The sequence below is a fragment of the Python bivittatus genome, unplaced genomic scaffold (genome assembly GCF_059951505.1).
Source record: "Python bivittatus isolate LINGU-HERP-01145 unplaced genomic scaffold, Pbiv_v1 ctg000570_np1212, whole genome shotgun sequence".
NCBI classification, from domain to species: Eukaryota; Metazoa; Chordata; class Lepidosauria; order Squamata; family Pythonidae; genus Python; species Python bivittatus.
The window spans coordinates 22,834,681-22,855,608 of record NW_028277097.1 but is presented as its reverse complement, the minus strand read 5'-3'; the positions used below and the strand labels follow the sequence as shown (position 1 = coordinate 22,855,608).

At 42.8% G+C, this 20,928-nt stretch overlaps 1 protein-coding gene across 2 annotated transcripts in view; it reads left to right on the top strand.

The window, feature by feature from the left end:
• NOL6 (nucleolar protein 6) overlaps window positions 1-20,928 on the top strand; it is a 51,505-nt gene that overhangs the window by 13,087 nt on the left and 17,490 nt on the right. For both annotated transcript variants that reach the window (XM_025167348.2, XM_025167349.2), the window contains exons 9-21: window positions 61-119; window positions 698-799; window positions 1,533-1,648; window positions 2,198-2,375; window positions 3,933-4,055; window positions 4,604-4,752; window positions 5,474-5,549; window positions 7,923-8,063; window positions 8,529-8,646; window positions 10,407-10,561; window positions 12,604-12,767; window positions 13,312-13,464; window positions 14,482-14,579. In XM_025167348.2, coding sequence (XP_025023116.1) covers window positions 61-119; window positions 698-799; window positions 1,533-1,648; window positions 2,198-2,375; window positions 3,933-4,055; window positions 4,604-4,752; window positions 5,474-5,549; window positions 7,923-8,063; window positions 8,529-8,646; window positions 10,407-10,561; window positions 12,604-12,767; window positions 13,312-13,464; window positions 14,482-14,579 — 1,632 coding nt within the window. The remainder of the gene's footprint in view (window positions 1-60; window positions 120-697; window positions 800-1,532; window positions 1,649-2,197; window positions 2,376-3,932; window positions 4,056-4,603; window positions 4,753-5,473; window positions 5,550-7,922; window positions 8,064-8,528; window positions 8,647-10,406; window positions 10,562-12,603; window positions 12,768-13,311; window positions 13,465-14,481; window positions 14,580-20,928) is intronic.

The window sequence follows — 20,928 nt, the reverse complement described above, 5'->3', positions numbered from 1 at the left end:
GGATATAGGATGGGGAAGCCTGTCCAAAATGATTAACCTCTTTTTCCTCTTCCTTCCCAGCTACTACAGACCTCACTACATCCGGAATCAGCCTCTCAAAAGATGGAGAACCCACTCTGGTGAGAGCGCCATTTAAATTATTTACTGATGGATTCAGTTTGAGATGTAGGATAACATTTTAAGTTGTATGAAACTTATTATTCAAAATGATGAGAATCTCAGGGCAAGTTGGTATTCATGAAAAGTTGAGGTATGGTTTGGTCAGTGTGCTGATATAAGCTAATGTGGGAGATCCAGTGGCATTGTAGTTAAGGTATGGTGTGGGAGTGGGGAAATCCAAGTTCTTCTGTACCCTTGGAAGCACCCTGAATGACTTAGGCTGAGAAGACTCTGTTTCGGCCTGATTTACCTCTGTTGGGTAAAATTGGTGGGAACATAACTATGGAGGTTGCTTTGAATTCAGGGATTGAATCTAAATCTGACAAATGAATTGAAACAACGAAGTTCATAATGAAAATACTAAATGAAGGGCAGCCCTTTGTCCCAGCCTCTATTTTAGAGTGTGTGTGTGTGTGTGTGGGTGTGAGAGAGAGAGGGGGGGGGGATGTAGCTTCTCTTGAAGTGGTAGCTTGGAAGCTGCTACTCATATTTTAATTAAAACCATCTTTGCAGTCTGAGTTTCTTGATCTTCTTGTAGCCTTCCCTGACGGACTTCCACCAAGCGTTCCAAGTGGTGTTTGTAGACTCTTCTGGACTAGTGAACTTGTGCGCAGATATGACTGCCAACACTTACAAACAGGTAAAGATGAGAGAGGTGAACCAGTGCCCGGAGTCAGTTACAAAGAGGTAGCAGTTGTTAAGTATAAAGGGGAGTCTGAAGGTCCATAGTCCAAGCAGATTCCAAGGTGGGATCCCATTCCAGGCTGAACTAGATTGGTCCAAGACTTAATGTGCTGAAGGAAAAACACTGTCCTCCCATGTCTGATAAATTTCAAGGCTGTGAGAAACGGGCTTTGTGGAGGGAGGAAAAGGAAGGGTTCCTTTGGAGTGTCCAGCGTTTGCTGGCATTGTGGAAGCATTGAAGCTTTTGGGCTGCTGGAAATGAGAAAAGGCAGATGATTGTGCTGAAAGGTCAGGTGCATTCTCGATACATTTTTATAAGGGACTGTTAGTCCTGCCTATTGCTGTAGAATTTGCTCAGTATAGAATGACAGTGGAATGTATATCGTCATCATCAGCCCTTTGAGGTGGGCTTGGGAGAAGAGGACTTTGCCCAAGGTCAGCAGTGGGCCTCCCTTGCTGAATGGAGATTTGAACCTGGCTCTTCTGTCTGTGTTTGGGCTAGGCTGTCTTAAGTTGCACCAATAGACCCTGGAAAGCAGGTCAAAGGAAGGAAGAACCAGCTAGTCTGGTCCAAAATGGTAGGTGTTAAGACCTTTAGATGCCTTCAGAAAAGAAGAGATGCACTGCAGTCAGCCAAGAGGCCTGATCCTGGTACACACTAACATGCATGTGATTTTGTTCTTCCTTAGATCCAGTTTGAAGCCAGGCAATCAATGGAGATTCTGGATGACAAAACAGTGGATGGGTTTCAGTTGCTCTTTATGACCCCCAAGCCTCTGATCCGAACCTTTGATCACGTGTTTCAGTATGTTGCTTTCAAAAGAATGGTTGGCATAGAGGGATGAATTGCTTTCTGTTATCAAGGCAGGAGTGGGCTAAATAAGGGTTTTGCCTCTATCCTTCCACCACCTTTTATTTAAAAAACAAACAAACAAACAAACCTAAATTTCTAGTCCACATGGTTGTAGAGAAATGTTTGGAGAGGTTGCAGGGTTTGAAAGGCAGGGAAAGAAAACATACAGTTGTTTCAAGTTTTGATTGATTGATTGATTGATTGATAGACAGACAGACAGACAGACAGACAGATAAAGAGAGAAATAAAAATTGGCTAATTGTGGCTGCTGATAAAAAGTTACACTGGCTAGGGATTCTGGGAATTGAAGTCTAACACTTCTGAAAGGCTACATGTCTACAGATGCAGATCTAGACCAATCTACAGATCCATAAAATGATTTTGCTTCGTACAGAATTTTAATTCCCTTGCTTGTGAGCCTCCTTGTCCCAAAGCAGCTCTTTTATTTGCTCTCTCAGAAGGTTGCTGCATGTTGCTCATAGGTCTCCTTCTGTTCTTCAGCCTCCAGCATGTCTCCAAACTCCAAACGGCTTGCAAGAAGATGCAGCTGCTTAATGCGCTGATGGACCGTGGTGGGAATTACATGGCCGCCATTCTGCCGTTCTTCCTCAGCTTGCTGGAACGGGGACTAGACCGGCGGTTGGTGCTCCTGGCCCACCAGTTGCCTCAGACCCAACCGGTAACTTCACCAAAGGCGCCGCTTATTTCCTCTGCCAGCACTCAGGATAGACCCACTTAAGGAATCGTGTGATCCTTTTAACTGTCCCTTAATTACTGGCCCTTCAGATATTGGCCATCTCTCAGTGCCAAGCTGTCACCAGGCCACACATATTCAAAACAGTTGTAAAATACTAGTGAAGTCCCATAATTTAAAAGCATCTAAACCACTATCTATTACTGTGAGAACCACTTCTGATGAGTAGCTGTACAAGTCCTTCTGAAGATGATTATCTAAAACTGATGAGATTTCAGAGTTGATGTTAACTAATATTAGAGCCATAGGTGTCCTGTAGAAACCACAAGGACCTCAAAATGACATCTCGTGTGCTATGATGACATCATGGCAATACCGTTAATTATACATTTGCATCATCATGCAGAGTAATGCAGAACAACTTGAATTATGTGCTGCCTTGTGACGTGAAATGACCCAAGTATCTGAATGTCATTGTTTGCGTGATGATGTCAGGATTCATGTGATGTCACTCCCATGCTTTGCAGCTGTCCTGGACTTCATGGTCTTTCTTCCCTCGCCCCATCTTGTCCGTATTGTATTACCTGAGTAGGAATTAGCACACATCTTTCCCATCTCTCTCTCCCCCGTGCTATTTCCATATTTTGCCTTTGTTTCTACATACCTGCTGCAGGAGCAAATAATGTTTTTGCAATACAATAAAAAAAAAAAACTCTTAAGAATTTACAAAGACTTAAATGTTTAAAGTCTTTGAAATTACAGCAGAATTATGACTTTATGGATAAAATGCAATAAATACTGCAGTTATGATACTGGATGAAAACTTTTGAAAGTGATACTATATATTTAAAATGAATATTATAAATTGTGCACCTGTAACAGGGAAAGTACTCATCTGAGATACTGACTATAAAATGCTTTAAAAATGAGAAGGGTTTTTTAGGGAGTTATATTAGCCTTTGCAGAAAGTGGGGAGAAATATTTGGTGCCAGTAATAACAATAATATATTTGGGCAAAAGATGGATCTTCTAAAGAGTTTCCAGAATATCTAACACATTCCATTTTCCTTCTAAGTTTGGAAGAGAGGATTTGGTGATTTTCAGTACCACTAGTACTATCCATGCCTTTGACATGGAGAATTTGATTAAATTCTGATTTTAGGTAGATGTCAAAATGTCATATGGCAACAGATGAATCCATGCAATTTCCATTTAATGGGATCTTAAATAGAACTTGCTTTCTCTGCCCTAGATTTTATGGAAAGGAGTAGTGCTCAGGTGTCAGAGGGGAAGGGCCTCTAGATCAGGGGCTGGAGACATGTTTTGCATGAAGAAAGGGCAGATCCTCTGTTTCCAATTAAAAAGATCTAAGAGAATCATGCCTATTTATTTGGAGATGTCCAGCTTATGAAGATGTGGCTGAGTAGCCCCAAAGCTCATGGCTTCTTAGAAATTCAGAATATTGCCGGAGTAACTTTGCAGGGTGTCTAAAATTGCAGTCAGTGACCGTGCCCATTTTTGTCTTGGTGTGTTTTGTTCCAGTGGTTGATCAACGTGGATCCCCCGAAGCACAAAGATGTCAGTTCCCTGGCGTTTGGTCTGTTGCTAAATCTTGATTTTGCAACCAGTGTCTTGGAGCGAGGACCTGAAGCAGATAGAGATGAGGTGAGAACCAAGTTAGGCTGCCCACCTCCATCTCTTCTCTCTTGACTGAAATCTTCAGCCACTGCAAGATTTTACCATAATGGTTGGGGTTGTCATAGCCCAACACCGTTAGAAGGCACTCCATGAGGAAAGCCGCTTGGGTACGCACAGCCCATTGGACAGGCATGTCCACCTAACTCACATGTCCACAGAAAAGTTCTGCATCCTTCCTTGCTCTTGCCCTCTATGAGGAAACGAAAAACCCGTTGGATTTTCCCAAGCTTTTGGTTTGATTCATAAAAAATCCTCAACCCTCCTTTTGAAACAGATTCAGATTCATTAAACTGTGAATGCAATCAGCGTTATAGTGCTCAGTGTGTATGTACACACGCATGGGCATGCACACACATAGAGTTATTCTTATCCAGGAGTGAAAAACTAACAGATGTTACCTTACATGCATATTTTGTAGATGTCCAGTAACTGTATAGTCCTCATGGAATCTCTAATTTTGAATTGCCTTATAGTTGCTTGAAGACAAAATACCTCTCCTGTGTTTGTTCCCGTAGGCAACGGAGTTTCGACAATTTTGGGGAGAACGGTCAGAACTGAGACGTTTCCAAGATGGTGCCATCTGCGAAGCTGTTTTGTGGGATGCTTCAAACCTAAGCCAGAAACGTCTTATTCCAAAGCAAATAATATGTCATATCTTGCAATTGTAAGTAGACTGTGATAACTCTTCAGTGCAAAAGAACATGATGTTGGAATGGGAGACTGTCTTGTCAGGAACATCTTGACTTTTAATTCCAGGCACTTGGAAATCAGAATAGGACCCCAGCTGGATAATGCAGGGGTGGCAAAGTCCCACAAGCAAATTCTTTCTACAGAAACTCTAGATTCTTGAGGTGGCATGTAGGTTGTATGTTAGAGCTCCTTTTTCCTCCTGAAATTCCAGCAGATTTCTTTCTGAAGATGATCATCTAAAACTGATGGGATTTCAGAGTTGACGTTAACTAATATTAGGGCCATAGGCGTCCTTTAGAAACCATGAGGACCTCAAAATGACATCTCGTGTGCCATGTTGACATCATGGCAATACCATTAATTATATATTGTACTCACCCATTGCACTAAACCATGGCTAGTTTTCACCACTGTTCGTTGAACAAGCCATAATGATCCTCATGCACCACATTAAGCTGTAACCTTGGTTTACAAGCCATTGTGGCTGGTTTTAGACATTGCACCAAGCTGACACTAAGCCAACCACATCTTTGCTTAGTGTGATGGGTGAATGCAAGCATAATTCTTGGCAGCTTCAGAGGATAGAGGACTTCCTTTTAGGAGCAGCAATAGGGAAACAGGAAGAAGGCAAATTGGCTTTGAAGAAGGAATGTTTACAATACTGCTTCATGTTCTTTGTTTTCTCTTCTTTGCAGGCACCTGGACATTCCAGAGAGTTCCATCTCTTACACAGGGACCCTGCTAGAACCCCTAATTAAATTGGGGCATGAGGTGAGATCCCCCTCTTTCTCATTCTATTTTTTTCCTTTTCCTCTTTGTCATCCCTGGATATCTCTTGAGATGTTGCCCAGGATATTCTCTTGTCCTTTCCACGCTGGGATGCTCTGGGAGAAGAAACCACAAAATAAGTTTCTAAACCAAGAGGGAAACTCTAATTCCACCTCCCACTCCACATGCAGTGTGAATTTCAGTGTCCCTCCAAAGGCTCTCCTTAACAAGAGCTTTTCTTCATCTTTTGAGGGCCATGGGGGTCCTTTTGCTGAAGCAGTCCAAGGAAGCCAGAATGACAGAATTTTAGTGTGGAGGCTATTGGATCCAACTCTTGATGTTGAACCCTGTTGACTAATATTAGAGCCATAGGCATCCTTTAGAAACCATGAGGACCTCAAGATGACATCTTGTGTGCCATGATGACATTTTGGGGTCCTCCCAATTGGAACTCCCCAGCCCACTTTTTTGCAGTTCCCTAAGCCTCCCCAGCCATTGAATTACAGCAGTATGATTTTCCCTTAAAAAAAAAAAGCAGTAAAGTAGAAGCTTCTGTGTGGCTTTATCTAATAATTTTGCTATATTCACCCTCCATCCTGAGTGTTTTCTTTAAAAAAAAAAGCCTGGATCATTCTGTTTCTGCCTCCTTTGTAATGTCACCATTTCACAATCCACTCTCTGTTTCCAAAGTTGTCCACCCCTTCAGCCCCCCAACTCCCCTGTGGCCCTGATAGTTTTCAGGAGCCCATACAACATGTTTTAAAAAGCAAAACAAGCTGAGATGCCCTAAAAGTGTTTACAGATGTAACATTGCATCTATTTTATTCATTGTCCTGTTGAGAAACATAAAAGGCATTGTGTGAGTACAAAACAGTTGGTAGGATTTTCAACTTGCAGTGTCTCGTTTGGCCCAGAGGGGTGCCCTGGTGCTCTTTCCAAGGTCTGCATTGCAATTCCTTCTAAATGTTAGAAGGAATTCCAGGGTGGCTGCTGAAATCTGACTCTTCTCCTAAGCTTTACCCCACAGCCCCATTACTTTGCTGTCTGCCTCAGTTGATCTCTGTCTTTGGCATCATCTCCTTGTACCTTAGTGCATTGCTTGGGGTGGAAATTGGCCTTTTCTTTCTTCCCCTTCCATCTGACACATGGAAGATTCAGATTTCAAGCTGGGCTTCCAGATTACTGAAACAGAAAGTATATCGCCGTCTATATCTGTTTATTTTTTAAAAAATGCCTTTAGTGTTTTGTCAAAAACAATTCTCAAGTTTAATCCCCCCCCCCATTGAATTGTAGAGTTGGAATGCACCACCAGGCTCAACTAATGCAGTCCTTTCCAATGCACAGCAAAATGAATTAAACCACCCTTGAGAGGTGGTTGGTCAGCTTCTCCTTTAAAATCTCTAGAGATGGAGAACCTACAAACTCCATAAGTGGACTCTTCCATTGTTGCGCAGATCTTACCATCAGGAAGATTTTATGTTATGGATCTTTTTATCTAATTTAGATTGCCTTCTCTCAACTCAGCACCGTCCAGGTACATTCAGATTGCAACTCCCAGAATTCTCAGCTGAGGTTGGGCTATTAGTCCTGGGAATTATGGGAATTGCAATTCCAATGTCTGGGGGACATTTAATTGAGAAGGCTGCTTTAAGTGTAAAGTAACTGATTGACAGTAAGAAAAAGGTAAGCTTTGAAACCCAACATCATGGCCTTGTTTTCAAAGGTCAACAAACTATTTTTGCTCTTCACCCTTTGGGTGATGAATATTTGCACATCTGTAGAAGGTTCTCCAAAGAATTGTAGAGTTAGAAGGGGCCTTGGAACTTCTGATACAGCTCTCTCCACTGCCCTCTTCTAATTCTGAAGTTGTAAGATAGGAAGCCACATTTCCCAGCTTGACATTTTGACTGTTTGGCCCTCCTGTTGAGTAGACATTCTTCTTGGGTGTGTTTCTTCATTTTGCATTGACGTTGGAGACATTAGAAGTTAGGAAGTTCAGAAGCTGAACGCCCATAGCTTGTCAGAATCTCATAAAGGTGGATGAAGGTGGGTCTGACCACATTTAGTAAGACACCAATACTGAGCTATGACGCAGTGAAGGATGAAATAAGATGAAGAAGCATGGGAAAACTATGATGATCTCTATACAAAGAGGATAAATGCTAACTTGTCTCTTGTGGGGCATTGTGTTTTAGCACTTTAAAAAATATGAACTTTTCAGCCCCTCCTCCCCAAAAACCCTTTTCCTTTGCTATTCCTTTTCCTCCTGATTTTTAAAAATGTTTTGAAAAGGGAAGGGAGCATTGACCAAGATGCCCTTGTGTTCTTTGTGCTGTTAATCCTTCTTGGCCCATCTGGCTTTTGGGATGTCCACAGCCAGCAGGGACCGGTGAGGAAGAAATGGTGAACCTGACTCGATCCTATGATGACCTGAGCCGCAAACTCTGGAACCTGGAGGGGATGCCCTTAACGGTGACAGCGGTGCAAGGAGGTCACCCGGCCCTTCGGTACACAGATGTGAGTCAAGTAGGGTGAATGGGAGGTGCCAGGAGGGGGGTGCCCCATGAAGGATGCCTTTCTAGGCATATGGGGTGGCTGGATGATCCTTGTGAAGGCAGAGATATCAGGAACTTCTGCATCAGGCTGAAGCAGCTGAACAGCTACGTTCTGTCCTGGTTGAAGTTTGCAGCCCATTTTGTTGGATAGCCCCGTGTAGACTGTGCTACATAGACCAGGTTGGATGTCATTATATCTGGGGTGATTCAATTGAGGGCAGCGCTTTACTATGGCTGTACCAACAACCTAAACTCTCTTTGTTGATTAAAATCTGAGTATTTGGGGTCAGAAGGCTCTGGAGAACTGCCTTAAATCTGGAAAGTGCTATCAATTTTTGAACGAAGTGATTTTTAGGAGCTTTTCCCACCCCCACTTCCCCCAAGTCCTTCATTCCTCTATTGGCGTTTCTTTCTGATTCTTTCCTAGACCTTCCCTCCAGTCCCTGTGAAACCAGAATATGCATTCCATGGCAAGATCAAAGAGCGAGCATCACTTCTGCCCTTGGCAGAAAAACCCTGTCCGGCTTACGTGGCCCCAATAAAAGGCAAGGATTTATCACTGGGATGGGTTGGAAGGAAATCATGGTCTTTCTTGTGTTGATTTCCAGTAAGTTTTGGAGGTTGGGGACTTGCAGCTTTCAAAAGAGTTTGGAAGCAAGGGAGGTGACTGGAGCTGCCCATGTTGACTTTGGGATCAGGGGCTCAGAAGGATGCTACCTGTTTTCTGTCATCTCAGAATGCAGGCCATGGGTTAATAATCCCCTGTTACAGGGACACTAATTAAAGCTGAATGTTAGAAATATTATCTAAAGATAAGAATGGTTTGACACTAAATACCTATTATCTAGAGAGATAATGGCAGTTGGATGGATTAATCTGGAGTGCTTTAATTTGGATCCCTATACTGAACAGGGGGTTGGACTTGAGGCCCCTTCTAATTCTGCAGGTGTGATAAGAAGCCACGTAGCTTGGCTTTTGGATTACTCAACCATCCTTGTTGAGCAGACACTTCTGGGTGTGTTTCTAGGTTCTTATGTTGACGTTGAAGAATGACTTAAGTCTTGCTTAAGATGCACACAGGTGTATTATGTATTGTGTATTGTTCGGTGTCTACCTGTAGCTTGCCAGAATCTCATCATGGTGGGTGAAGGTGGGTCTAAACTCAACCCACAGAAGTAGGCAACCCATAAGCACAAGCATTCTGTAAGAAACCAACGTTGAGTTATAAGCACTTTGACTTAGCACCACTTGGCCTCCATATCCAGCAGCCATGCCCCCTTCCCTTTTGCTACAATCTCTCTTGCAGAAGCAGCAGTAGAACATGGACACTGTTTCCCCCACCCAAAGGGCAGGGGTCAGCAACCTATCTTCCAGGGCTGTGTAGGCCCTTGGAGATTCCTTTTTAGAGCTCTTGGAGTCTCCTTCTGACTCTACATGCTGAAAGCCAGCGCCACAGATCCCCACCATATTGAGCTGAGCTGGGGAGAGAGGAAAGCTGTAATACAAGGACCTTGAGCAGGAAAAAGACTTGCCAAAGCCCAACTCTTGTGGCTTCAGCTCCTCCACATGGCTTACAAAAGGAAGCCCACTCATGCCTTAAGGACTGAATTGCGTTGGATTAACCATGAAGCTTGTCTCTGTGTATGGGATGGATAGCTTAATGAAATTGTCACCTCTGGAGTGTGATTTTTGCGCAAAAGGCAAATCCCATGCTAGGGACTGTGGGGGAAAGACTAAAAAATGGTTGAATATAGTGCAATCCCAGCCCATCACCTCAGCAGAGAAAATGTACTGAGTTGCTACAGGAGCAGATATGGGCTGTTTCAGTGATTTGTGGGTCTCCTGTGTGAAAGAGCCTGCAATATCTGGAGGTTTTTAGCTTCAGAAAGAAAAGGAAGGCAGGATTGGGCCATAAGAGAGGTATATAAAACAAAGCATGATGTAGAAGGAGATTCCCTGAAGCTAATAGGTGAGAAATTCAAGGCTTTTAATTTGGGGAACTCAATTCCACTGAATATAGTGATAGCCCCCAACTTGGGCACTTAGATTAGATATACTCATGGAGCAGAAGGCTATTAAAAGCTGCCACTTCCAAAGACTGTATGTCAACCCTGGTAACAGAGGCTGTCTGCCATTGGCTACCGGTTTCTGGAGGTGCTCACTTCTGGAGACAGCTTCCCAGCTGTCTACCGTGTGGAAGACAATACTGGACCTTTGGTCTGAGGCATCAGCAGGGTTCGTGGCTGGTCCCCCTGTGGCTCCTTGTTCACTCTTCCCTTGGTGATGCTCCTTTCCCTCATTCCAGTGATTTGCCAGATGGAGGGAAGTGGTCAGTGGCCTCGGAACAAGGAGGCCATCCAGTGCATCAAGGCTGCTTTCCAGGTGCAGCTGGCTGAAGTCCTGAACCAGCAACACCATCTGCTGTGCCGGCCAGCCCCCACCTACACTGATATATATAAGGTAACAGGGCTAGTATGCCTGCCTGCCTGCCTGCCTGCCTGCCTTCCGCCCATCTCTTTTCTGCCTCCCTCCCTCCCTCCCTCCCTTCGAAAGAAAGAGAAGAGTCTACTTCTCTGCAGATATAATTTTGATTAAGCATTTTGATTAGAATAGTAAAAACTCATACAAACTAAACTTAAAAAAAGAAGAGAATAGAAAAAAGAATAAAAAGTACAGGAAAAAAGAAACAGAAAAAAGAAAAAAAAAGAAATTAATAAAAACAAAAGAAATATATAAGGAATTGACTTCCAACCTTCATCACAAGAAGTATAAACAATTTAGTAACTCTTCACCCCCTGTAAGGATACAAGCAGATATCTCTTCTTCCCATATTCCATCCCTTATCTATAAGCCAATCCATGAAACATCATCTTTTCAATCCTGGTGTCAGCAAAAAGTCCATAAAGGGTTGCCAGAACTTGGCAAAAAATGTCTTATTTTAGCCTTGATCAAATAAACCAATTTTATATTTCGTCCTTTTACTTCTAACAGTCTTAATCTTTAATCCAATCAAATATTGTCATAGGATTTGATTTCAATTCTTCTTTATCCCATCGCATAGATTCTTTCAAGGCTTTAATAAGCCTCTTTTTTAGATCCGCTAAGAAAACATTTTCCAGCTCGTTCTCTTGGTTTATCATTTGCATTTCCCTTTTAATTTTTAAAACTTCAGCCAGTTTCTTTTGTATATCCAGTAAAGCGTCCTTTTCCAAATTCTCTTGGTCTGTCGTTTGTAATTCCACTTTTGGTACTTTCTCTGTCTTGTCAGATAAAGTATGTTCCACATCTGTCATTCTTCATTAACATCTTTTGGACAGACATAGTCTATCCATAGAAGCAGACATCTTTACTGATGGTGTTGATATTGCCATTACTAATTTCTGGCTCTGTTCTTCAAAGATCTCCTTTAATATTTCCAAATGTTATAACATTTTGTGTTATTTTATCAGTCCCAGTATTAACTGGCATCAAGAACAGGCTTGTATTTTTTTTTCCTTCTGCTTAAAATCTTTAGTCCTCTCTAGTGTCCATTTTCTAAAATCATAAAGTAACATATTTGTTATGACTTACAATAGCCAGGATAGCCAAAATAAATCTGTTTCCCACAAGAAGCTGTTTATTTTTTATAGTTAATTCCAAAATCTTATAATAAAAGTCAATATTCCAAATTTATGTGGACCCTTAATCTGTTTATAACTTTCTTAAATCAAAATCTTATTTAGATTTTTACTGTTTATCTCAAAGTCTTTCAGTTCTTAAGCTTATAATTGATTTTTCTTTTGTTCATATTTGAAGACAAAACTCATTTGATGCCTTTTCAAACTTGTTGTTCTGAAGGTCTCTAATGGTTTTAAGATGGATAAAAGCAGTTTCCAAAAGTGATTAGAAAGTGAAGTTTGTTGAACTTAGTGTCCTTTAAAAGGCTCCACTGAAGTTGCAAGCAAGATGGCTGATCCCTTTGTCTCCTGGTGCTCAAACCCACAGAAATCTGCTGTCCTGTGGTCTCCTTGTGAGGAGCAGCAGTCCGGAGCACATGTGAACAATCTCTCATCCTCTCCTTATCCGGAGAGGTTCCAAGGAACTGGTCTACGCACCGTTTCTTGGTCTACGCACCGTTTCTTGGTCTTTGCCGCAGTCATCAGCTCAGCTTTCATGCAGACATCTTCAGTTCACCATACCTCCCCTGGAAGTCCAAGAAGTCTACTTCTAAGATAATGACTTCCATCCAGCGTGGAGGATGAATTGCTTATTGAGTGGATCAATTAACCAAAATTCAAGATTAATCAAATTCATAGTTTTAATGTCCTTCCCTAATTGGTTCTTCTTTTCTCTCTCCTTTCTCAGCTCGCAATTGCTCATGAGTCTTAGAGTTGCTAATCCATCTAGCCTTAGAGAAAATACTAAGCGATAGGTATTACAGGCTTCCCAGCAAAGTTGGGATGGAGAAGCAGGGAATGGTAGGAATTAGACATGGATATAATTTCTATTTTTTGGTTCCATAGGATGGCTATGTCTTCCGTCTTCAAGTGGCCTACCACCGAGAGCCCCAGATCCTGAAGGAGGTGGTCACTCCTCAGGGGATGCTGAAGTACCAGGACACTCCAGAGTCTCAGAAGCTGGAACTTGAGACGTTGCATTTGCCATTCTTGACTAGCTCGCTCCATGGGTAAGAGAGAGGAGTCCTCCCTAGTTGGATCCAGTTGAGACTTGTTCTCTTTAGCTGGAATGAGGGAAGAAGGGGATGTTTGGTGTCTCCTCTCTGATCCAGTTCCCATGCAGTTGTGGTGAAGAAGGTAATTTGTTGCCACCAAGAGAAGTCCTACATTTTTCAGACCAACAAGTTTTGTAGGCCCCAAGTTCCTTAGCACTTCTGCAGTTCTCCAAGGGTCATCCTTTTGGTGTGATTGCCAGTTCAGGAATTAGAGGAGCTGTGTCGCCCTGTCCTTGATGGTGCTTGAGCATTCAACCTGTTCCTTTCACAGAGTAGCTGTCCCCTGGCCAAGATTCAGCTTCTCAGGTCCACTCCCTTTGTGTTTGGGCCTCTGCACTTCCATAGTTGTAGAGGGTTCAAGTCATTTATCTTGAGGCACCTTCCCGCCATCTCCTCTGGCAAGAGAGCAAAACTCCCTTTCAGCAAACCCTCTTAGCATGGGGTAGATCATTGATACTGAAAGATCATGGTCCTGATTCCTTTGCTTTCCTCCCCACAGTCTGCAGCAGCAATACCCAGCTTTCAGTGGCACCTGCCGTCTTGCCAAGCGATGGATCAGCGCTCAGTTGCTCAGTGACAGCCTCTCGGAGGAGGCTGTGGACTTATTAGCAGCCTCCCTCTTCCTCTGCCCAGCACCATTCACGGCACCCAGGTGAGGAGCCAAAGGAACATCTGCCCCTTAGCCTGATGAGTTCCTTTGACCATGCTATGATTTCACTGTGGCCTCCATTTTCATTCATGAGGGAATGTTCAGGAAGCACCAAGAACCCACCAATGCAACCCTGAGCTGTGTATATTCTCCATTGTTGCAATGACACAAATCACAAACAAGTTATGGGAGCAAGAGATTCATTGCATTAGTCAGTCTTAGGCTATGCAATCTTTAGCCATTCTTAATTGCCTGGAGTCTGGGCATGATGTAAGTGGATCTAAATGAATATAGTAGATAGGCCTACTTAAAAGTAAATGAGCTCAGTGGGGCCCCAATGTTTGATAAAGGGCTGTCTCATTCTGGATATTGCACTGTCTAGCAAGCCTTGTCTCCCAAACATGCAAACTGCAGTCTGTAAAACAAAATCTGTTTTCTCCAACCTGGTGTCTCCCCATGTTTGTTTGATCTGTCTGCAGTTACAAGATTCTGGAAGTCATAATACTTGTAGAGGGCATCAAGCAGATGAAAGTAGAGTAAATGTTAATCAGTGACAACTGCTGTTGGACAGACGTTTCTTTCCACCCCTGGCCAAATTGGCATTTCTCTGCGGGGAATCTGTGCTTTTCTATATAAATCGCTGTAGTGAATTATTGAAGGAGGAGAACTGCATTAGTCTATAGTGGCCAAAAATCTGGAGGAAACTGGTAGCCCTTTTCCCACTAACAAATTTTATTGAAAGGCATAAAAGGGGCTACTAGACTCTTGGAGTTTTCGCAACGAATCACTGCAGTTTCAAGATACTTATCAGGAAATACATACTGTAGAACACAACTGGACTTAACTTCTGAGTAAATCTGTTTTCTCTGTGGTCTGTGTGTTTGCTTTTCTACTTGCAGACCCAAAGCTTTTTTCCCCTCTTTTGTTAGAGGCTTTGTTCAATCTGGTGTCGAAAGTGGGCGGAATGTCCTTCGGGGATAATACTTCTCACCTGCTTTTAATTGCTTTCCCCCTCAACAGCTCTCCCCAAGTGGGTTTCCTTCGGTTCCTTCACCTGCTCACTACTTTTGACTGGAAAAACAGCCCCCTTTTGGTGAACCTGAATGGTGAACTCAAAGGTGAGCACATTTCCATTCCTTTTTTGATAGAAAAATGTCTCAAAGGTGGTGGGATTGGAATGAAAAATCCTTTCCCAAGATTGCCTTGCACAGGAGTGTCTCCAAAGAAACAAAAGGTGGAAAGCTGCATTGCAAACACACAGATTAGTATTTCCTGCTTTCTTACACCTCATGTAAGGGATTTTGTCATCTGATCTTCACAGAGGGGCCAGGTGGGTTGTAATCCAATTTTTATGGCAGTTTAAAGGCCGTCATGATCCTTTTGTTTTAAAGAACTCATGAGTTTACCTAGGTAACAATCCCTTAAGCTTGTTGAATATAAGATTGGGCTTGTTGGACCCTTTATTCTATCTCCGGCAATTGTCAGCCCATTGTTCCTGGAATTTTCCACCCAGGGTGTGTCACGGCCTGGGGTAGGTGGATCTTTCGGCTTCTTTAGATTGCAGTGCTGTTATTTGTACCTTAGTAGCTAGAAATAATGGACCGGATTTTGACTAAGACCTCTTCAAAGTGATTGATTGATAACATGACGTCAAGTTGATGTTGATTCTTAGCGACCGCATATATAGTTTTTCTCCAGGAGGATCTGTCCCCAACCTGGTCCTTCAGGTCTTCCAATGGTGGACCCATTTCTGTAGAAGGTACAGCATTGTAATGAGTCCATTCATCTTGCTGCTGGTCCTCCTCTTCTCTTTCCTTCCACCTTTCCCAGCATCAGAGCCTTCTCCAGAGAGTTTGGTCTTCGCATGACATACACAAAGTAGGATAATTTGAGCCTGGTCATTTGCCTTGAGTGAGACCTCTGGGTTGATTTGTTCAGTGATCCAATTGTTTTGTTATCTTAGCTGTCGATGGTCTTCTCAATAGTCTTCTCCAACACCAAAGAACTGTTAGTACTCTTCCTGTCCTGTTTTTTCAAAGTCCACCTTTTGCTTCCATGGAATATCACAGGGAATCTTCACAGTAGGTCCACTGAAATCAGTGGGACTTAGAGGAATTGTGATTAATTTTGATCCCATAGATTTATTTTCCCTTCCTTTTCTGAGAGAGATCTTAAGATCAAATTGCTGGTGAGCAGGATCCTCATTTTTAAAAAAAAAATTAATAGCTGAAAGAGGTGCACGGCATTCATTGGATTTCTATAAGCGGTGGATGTATGAATTTGATACTTCAGACTGCACCGCTTGAAATTGCCATCCCATAATATCTTAGAATTGGATGGGTTAACGATTTCAGGCGTTGCATTTTTAGATCTTGGTAACTTATGGACATTGCAGAAGGTGGCTCTAAGACAGATTTGATCAGCCATCTCCCATTAAGCCCATTTTTAATCTATCTCCTCTAAATTTAAGCATATCTATTGTTGATATCTTCCTTGGGCATCTGGGGGAGTGGTCAAAAAACCAAGATGGCAACTGTGACTGTAAAAAAGTGGTGGGGCTTTGATCATGAGTTGCAGCCACCATCTTCACTTTTTTGACCACCACATCCTGTGGGCACCCTTGCACCGGGACAGATATTGAGTTCTTCAACCGTATTAATGGCAGAGCTGCAGAGATGTTCTGTCAAACGTTAAGGTTCTTTCCTGAATTTGGACAGAAAGACATCTACTGATAAGGAGAATTCTCAGTCCTCCCTTGTGAGTGTTTTTATTTTGACTTGTTCTTCAAAGGACTGAAAATACAGGGTATATTTTTTAATCACATCCTACAGCATATCCTGTATCTCAGGATCACATCCTAGTTGCAGAAGACCTTTTCAGTCTTGGGGCTGACCTGTTCTGGGAATTGTCCTCGTGGAAAAATGACCCAGATGAGGTTCTTTTGAGAAGTCTGATGCTTGCCAAGTGGAATATGCATATTATTTTCGTAAAGAAGACTGACACGATATTCTCTACAGTGTAAATCTTTTAGAGTTGATCAAATTGTTCTAGCCCAATCTCATTCAAAGTCATAAAACTACCTTTCTCAGGCCTCAGTTGATGGCAATGCTTAACACATTCATAACATGCAAAGCGTTTCCTCATTTCTGCTGTTTCCCATTCCTTTACATTTTTTTCACCGCGGTCTCTCAGTGTAATTAAAGAGGGAAAAAAACGCTTGAAAAGCAGAAAATTAATCATGTATGCATCAATGAAAAGTATCCTCCCATATCAGATGTCTCAGAGCTGATCACAGTTTAAAAAGAAAAGAAAAACCTTATTTTCCCCCCCATAAAATCCAGAAAACCCAGCCTCTGCTTACAACCCAAGATGAACAGCCCTTCATCTTTGGATTCCCAACACAAGAAGTAACTCTCTGATGAGACCTTAGGCAAGAACATGCTCTGGGATTTGGGGTGTTGTTTACAACTATTTTTCAGTGCTTCCTGGTTGAAAAATGCACATTTAACTGAAATAAGCAGCCAATAATTGCCATTGGGGAAGGAGTTAAGGGTGGGAATTCCCACCTGCTGTTTTTTTAAAGTATTCACTGCTGAAATTTGGTTTTTTGGGTGCAACGGTTTTGGAGTGCTAGGGAGACTGCAGATAGGCGATAGCCGCTCCCTTCTTCAGCACACTTGTCAAAGAAACACCTTCACAGGCCACGCCTGAGCAGCTCTCTGGATATTTCTGCATCTACCTGTTTACCTGACCAGGAGGTTACCAGAACGGGTTGCCAAATGATGGGGGGAATACTGTTCTCCCCCCCGTTACCCACTCCTTTCTCTTCTCCAGCTGGGTTTCACTTCTGAGGTCGGGCGAGGCATTGTATGTTTTCAACAACATAGTTGCATCTTTTCGGACTTCCGTTCGCTTGTGTTCCCCATCCTTGCCTGTATTTCTCCCAGCATCTAGAAAAGGAGCCAACCAGATTATTTTTCTGACAGACTCAGTAGCTTCCAATGCGGAGAGCGCACAAAATTGGGATCATTCAGATGCATTTTGAAGAGGCTGTAAATGGCGTAAGAGCCCCTGAAAATCTGGGAAAGCAATAATTGGATTTCAGCTTTGGATTAAGAAGTTTTGCAAAATGCATATATCAAAATTTAGTGGCAGAATATCTATGCATGTGCACACCTATGGAACACTCATGCACAATGACACATAAACAGTGGACAATTGAAAGCAGGCTTACATATAACTAAAATAATTTAAAAATCATCCTTTAAACATGTGCCGTTTGTGCTTCTTTTAAGTTTCTGGGGTGGGATCTCAGTGCTTCAGAAGATCCATCCTGCAGATATTAATCCTAGAATTGAAGCTTGCACATAGTTCAGTATTGCACTATTGTGCACTAGGTGGCAGGTGTAGACATTTTTCAAGGGAAATTCTACATTAAACTTTCTTGATTTCCTAAGACCCTTTCAAAACCAAACACTCAAGCACTTTCTAGGCTACATCTATGAGAATATGTCTGCAAATATGTAAGACGGGAGATAAATCTCCTTCTTCTCCTCCTTCGAAACTCTCCAAAGGTGGAGAATGGGTTGATAGAAATTTCTCAGAAGTCTTGCGGGAAGTTTATCCCTGAATAATCCCTAATAAAGGAATATTAAAATCTATTATTCCAAAGAAGCAGCAGTGTGCAAAAATCCGGTGTAGTCCAGAATTTTACTATTTATTAAGTCTTCACGTCAGATAAGAAGTACATCTAGCCAACCTTATAATACTTAAAATAACAATATAATGATTTGGTCATAGGCAGTTAGCCAGGCTGATGCGAAAATGACAAAATGTGTGTCATAACACAAGCTCTGTTCTTTCCTACTCATGTCGCCTCCTATGATTGTAGTTCCAGGTTCTTATTAAATACGTGTTTTCCATCAGTGTCTAAAAAGGCATGGTTTGCAGGATAAATCATGAAATAGCCCTGGTCAGTTAAACAGGATGCCACCCAGTTTTGTGCATGGCCTTTTTAATATCCTCCCCCCCCCATTAAATACGTTTGCTGTTTCCAGGGCTGAATTTACATCATGCACTGCAGGTGGGTGTCGTTTGCCTTCAGGGCATCCACAGGTCCACCGTGCTCTTGTCCAGATATAAAATGCTGCAATTGAAGAGGATAAGCCACATGTTCCAGAAGGAGGGAGGGTTCCCATTCTTTTCCATATCCAAACAGATCCAAATCCTTCACAAGGACTGAACTGGTTTTCCTCTGGTCCCTCAGCCAACGTCTCTTCTCTGCACAACCGGCAGGTCCTCCTTCAGTGGGCATCTTCCCTACCGTTTTCTCCCTTTGCCCTCCTGCAGTGATTTTTTTCACTTCTTCCTTGGAATTTGCTTGTCTCTCACATATTCACTTTTCCTTTCTTCTCCCTTCTAATTGAGTGATTGTGTGTCAGTGTTGACTCAGCAGCCACATAGATAGATTTTTTCTCAGATAACTCTCCTTCTGTTCCGTGCCTGAATTCCTTCATTTTCCTGGAGGGGGTGGCCTGGAGGGAATACAGAGAGCAGATACCAGCCTTAGAGAGCACTTTTGCTGTCTCTTCACACAGAGCCTCCTCTTGAGCAGGATCCCAGTGGTTTGGATCGTGCTCCTCGCGAGGCTGGGGCTCCCCTCGAAGGGGGTCTGCCCATCACCTGTCACCTGCTCTTGACAACTTCAGAAACTTTCCATCATTCATAAAGGGTCAAACAAACATATGATTGCTTTCTTTTTTTCTCTTGCTTCCCTTTTTCTGGTTTTTAAAATTATTTTTACCTTTAAGGATTCTTTAGTTTAACTTAGTTATTGTAGTGTATCTTGATAGTAGGCTTATGTTTTGTACTCTTCTAAAATAAATAATATAAAAATAATCGTTCATAAAATGTCAGCTGACTCAACAAATTCCAGTTCATTCAGCTGTATAAAATTCTTATCTAACAATCCATTCTCTATAAAATCTTCATTGGCTTTTAACAAGATCCCTACTCAGGACCACTTTTCCTCACCTCCTTCCCCAGAAATTTCTCATTCCTTGATCTCCTCCTCTGAGAAAAGGAATTTTTTTGGCCCTAACAAGATGGATTTCCTCCGAGGTAGTTCCCAAGAGCCCTCACACGGCTCCAGTGGCCTCCTCTTTTCAGCTTGTCTTCTCTGCTTCATTTTTACCAGTCTGACATGGTCATTTCCTTGCCTGGCCACCGTGACGCCGGGCAGAAATCAAGATGTCTTGTAGCAGTTTGTGTGCAGGCTGGAGTCACTTCCCTCATTTTGCAAATGTCTTTGCTAAACTGAGTCTCCCTGTATTGTTCCCATGAGTTTTGAAAAGAGGTCAGAAGGATCTATCTTACCAACTCTAGTTTCTCTGTTCCAGCCCCCAGCACAGCTGGGCATTCAGTCGTGTCTTCTGGATTTTTACCTTCATGGACTTTTAGCTCAGCCTCACAAAGAACCAGGGGAGCAACTGGGTTTCATGACAACAGCAACAAGACTCACTGTTGCAGGGGACGGGCCAGTCTAGAAGTGTGCTGTTTGACCAAGAGCTTTCACCCCACTTCCTTTTAAAGGGCAAAGGCACATTTCCAACTCAAAATCCTGTTTGTCCACTTGTTTCACAGGCCATATAAAATAAACTCTGGCAGGGATATAGCTTGAAAGTTAACAGGATTAGATTTCAGAAAGAACAGCCCTACGCTGTCAAGCTCAGCCAAGTTTCTTTGCACGACTAACCTGTAAAAAGCAGTATTTATGCTAAAAGAAAGAAGGCTATGGTGCTGGGAGCCCAACTCAAGCCCAGGCTGGTCCCAGCCTCATAGCAGGACAGCTCCTGACCAGCAGATTCTCAAAGCAAAGTTTGGCCAGTTTGAAGAGGTCTACATGGGGCTGCCCTTGAAGAGTATCTAGAAGCTTCAGCTGGTGCAGAATTCAGTGGCGTGGGCAGTTATGTGTGCTCCGAGATCTGCACATGTTGCACCTCTGCTACGCAAGCTGCATTGGTTGCCAGTCTGCTTCTGGGTCCAATTCAAGGTGCTGGTGATGACCTTTAAAGGCCTACATGGCATGGGACCAGGTTATTTGAGGGACCACCTCTCCTCAGTTACATCTACCCGTCCCATCAGGTCCAGCAAGAGAGGCATGTTGCAGGTCCTCTCAGCCAGGGAATTTTGTTGGGTGGGGCCAAGAAGGAAAGCCTTTTCTGCCGTGGCCCCTGCCCTGTGGAACATCATTCCCCCTGAGGTGAGGCTGGCCCCAACTTTGTTGGCCTTTCGGAAGGCCCTTAAAACATGGCTCTGTCTATTGGCTTGGGGATCTCATGATAGAGGGGAGACTGCTAGAAGGCTATAAGACAGTTAACTGAATGCACTCTCTTGTAGGCCTTTCTGCCATTTTGGTTTTATCTTGTTTTTATCTTTTTAATTTAAATTGGTTGTTTTTAACGGTTT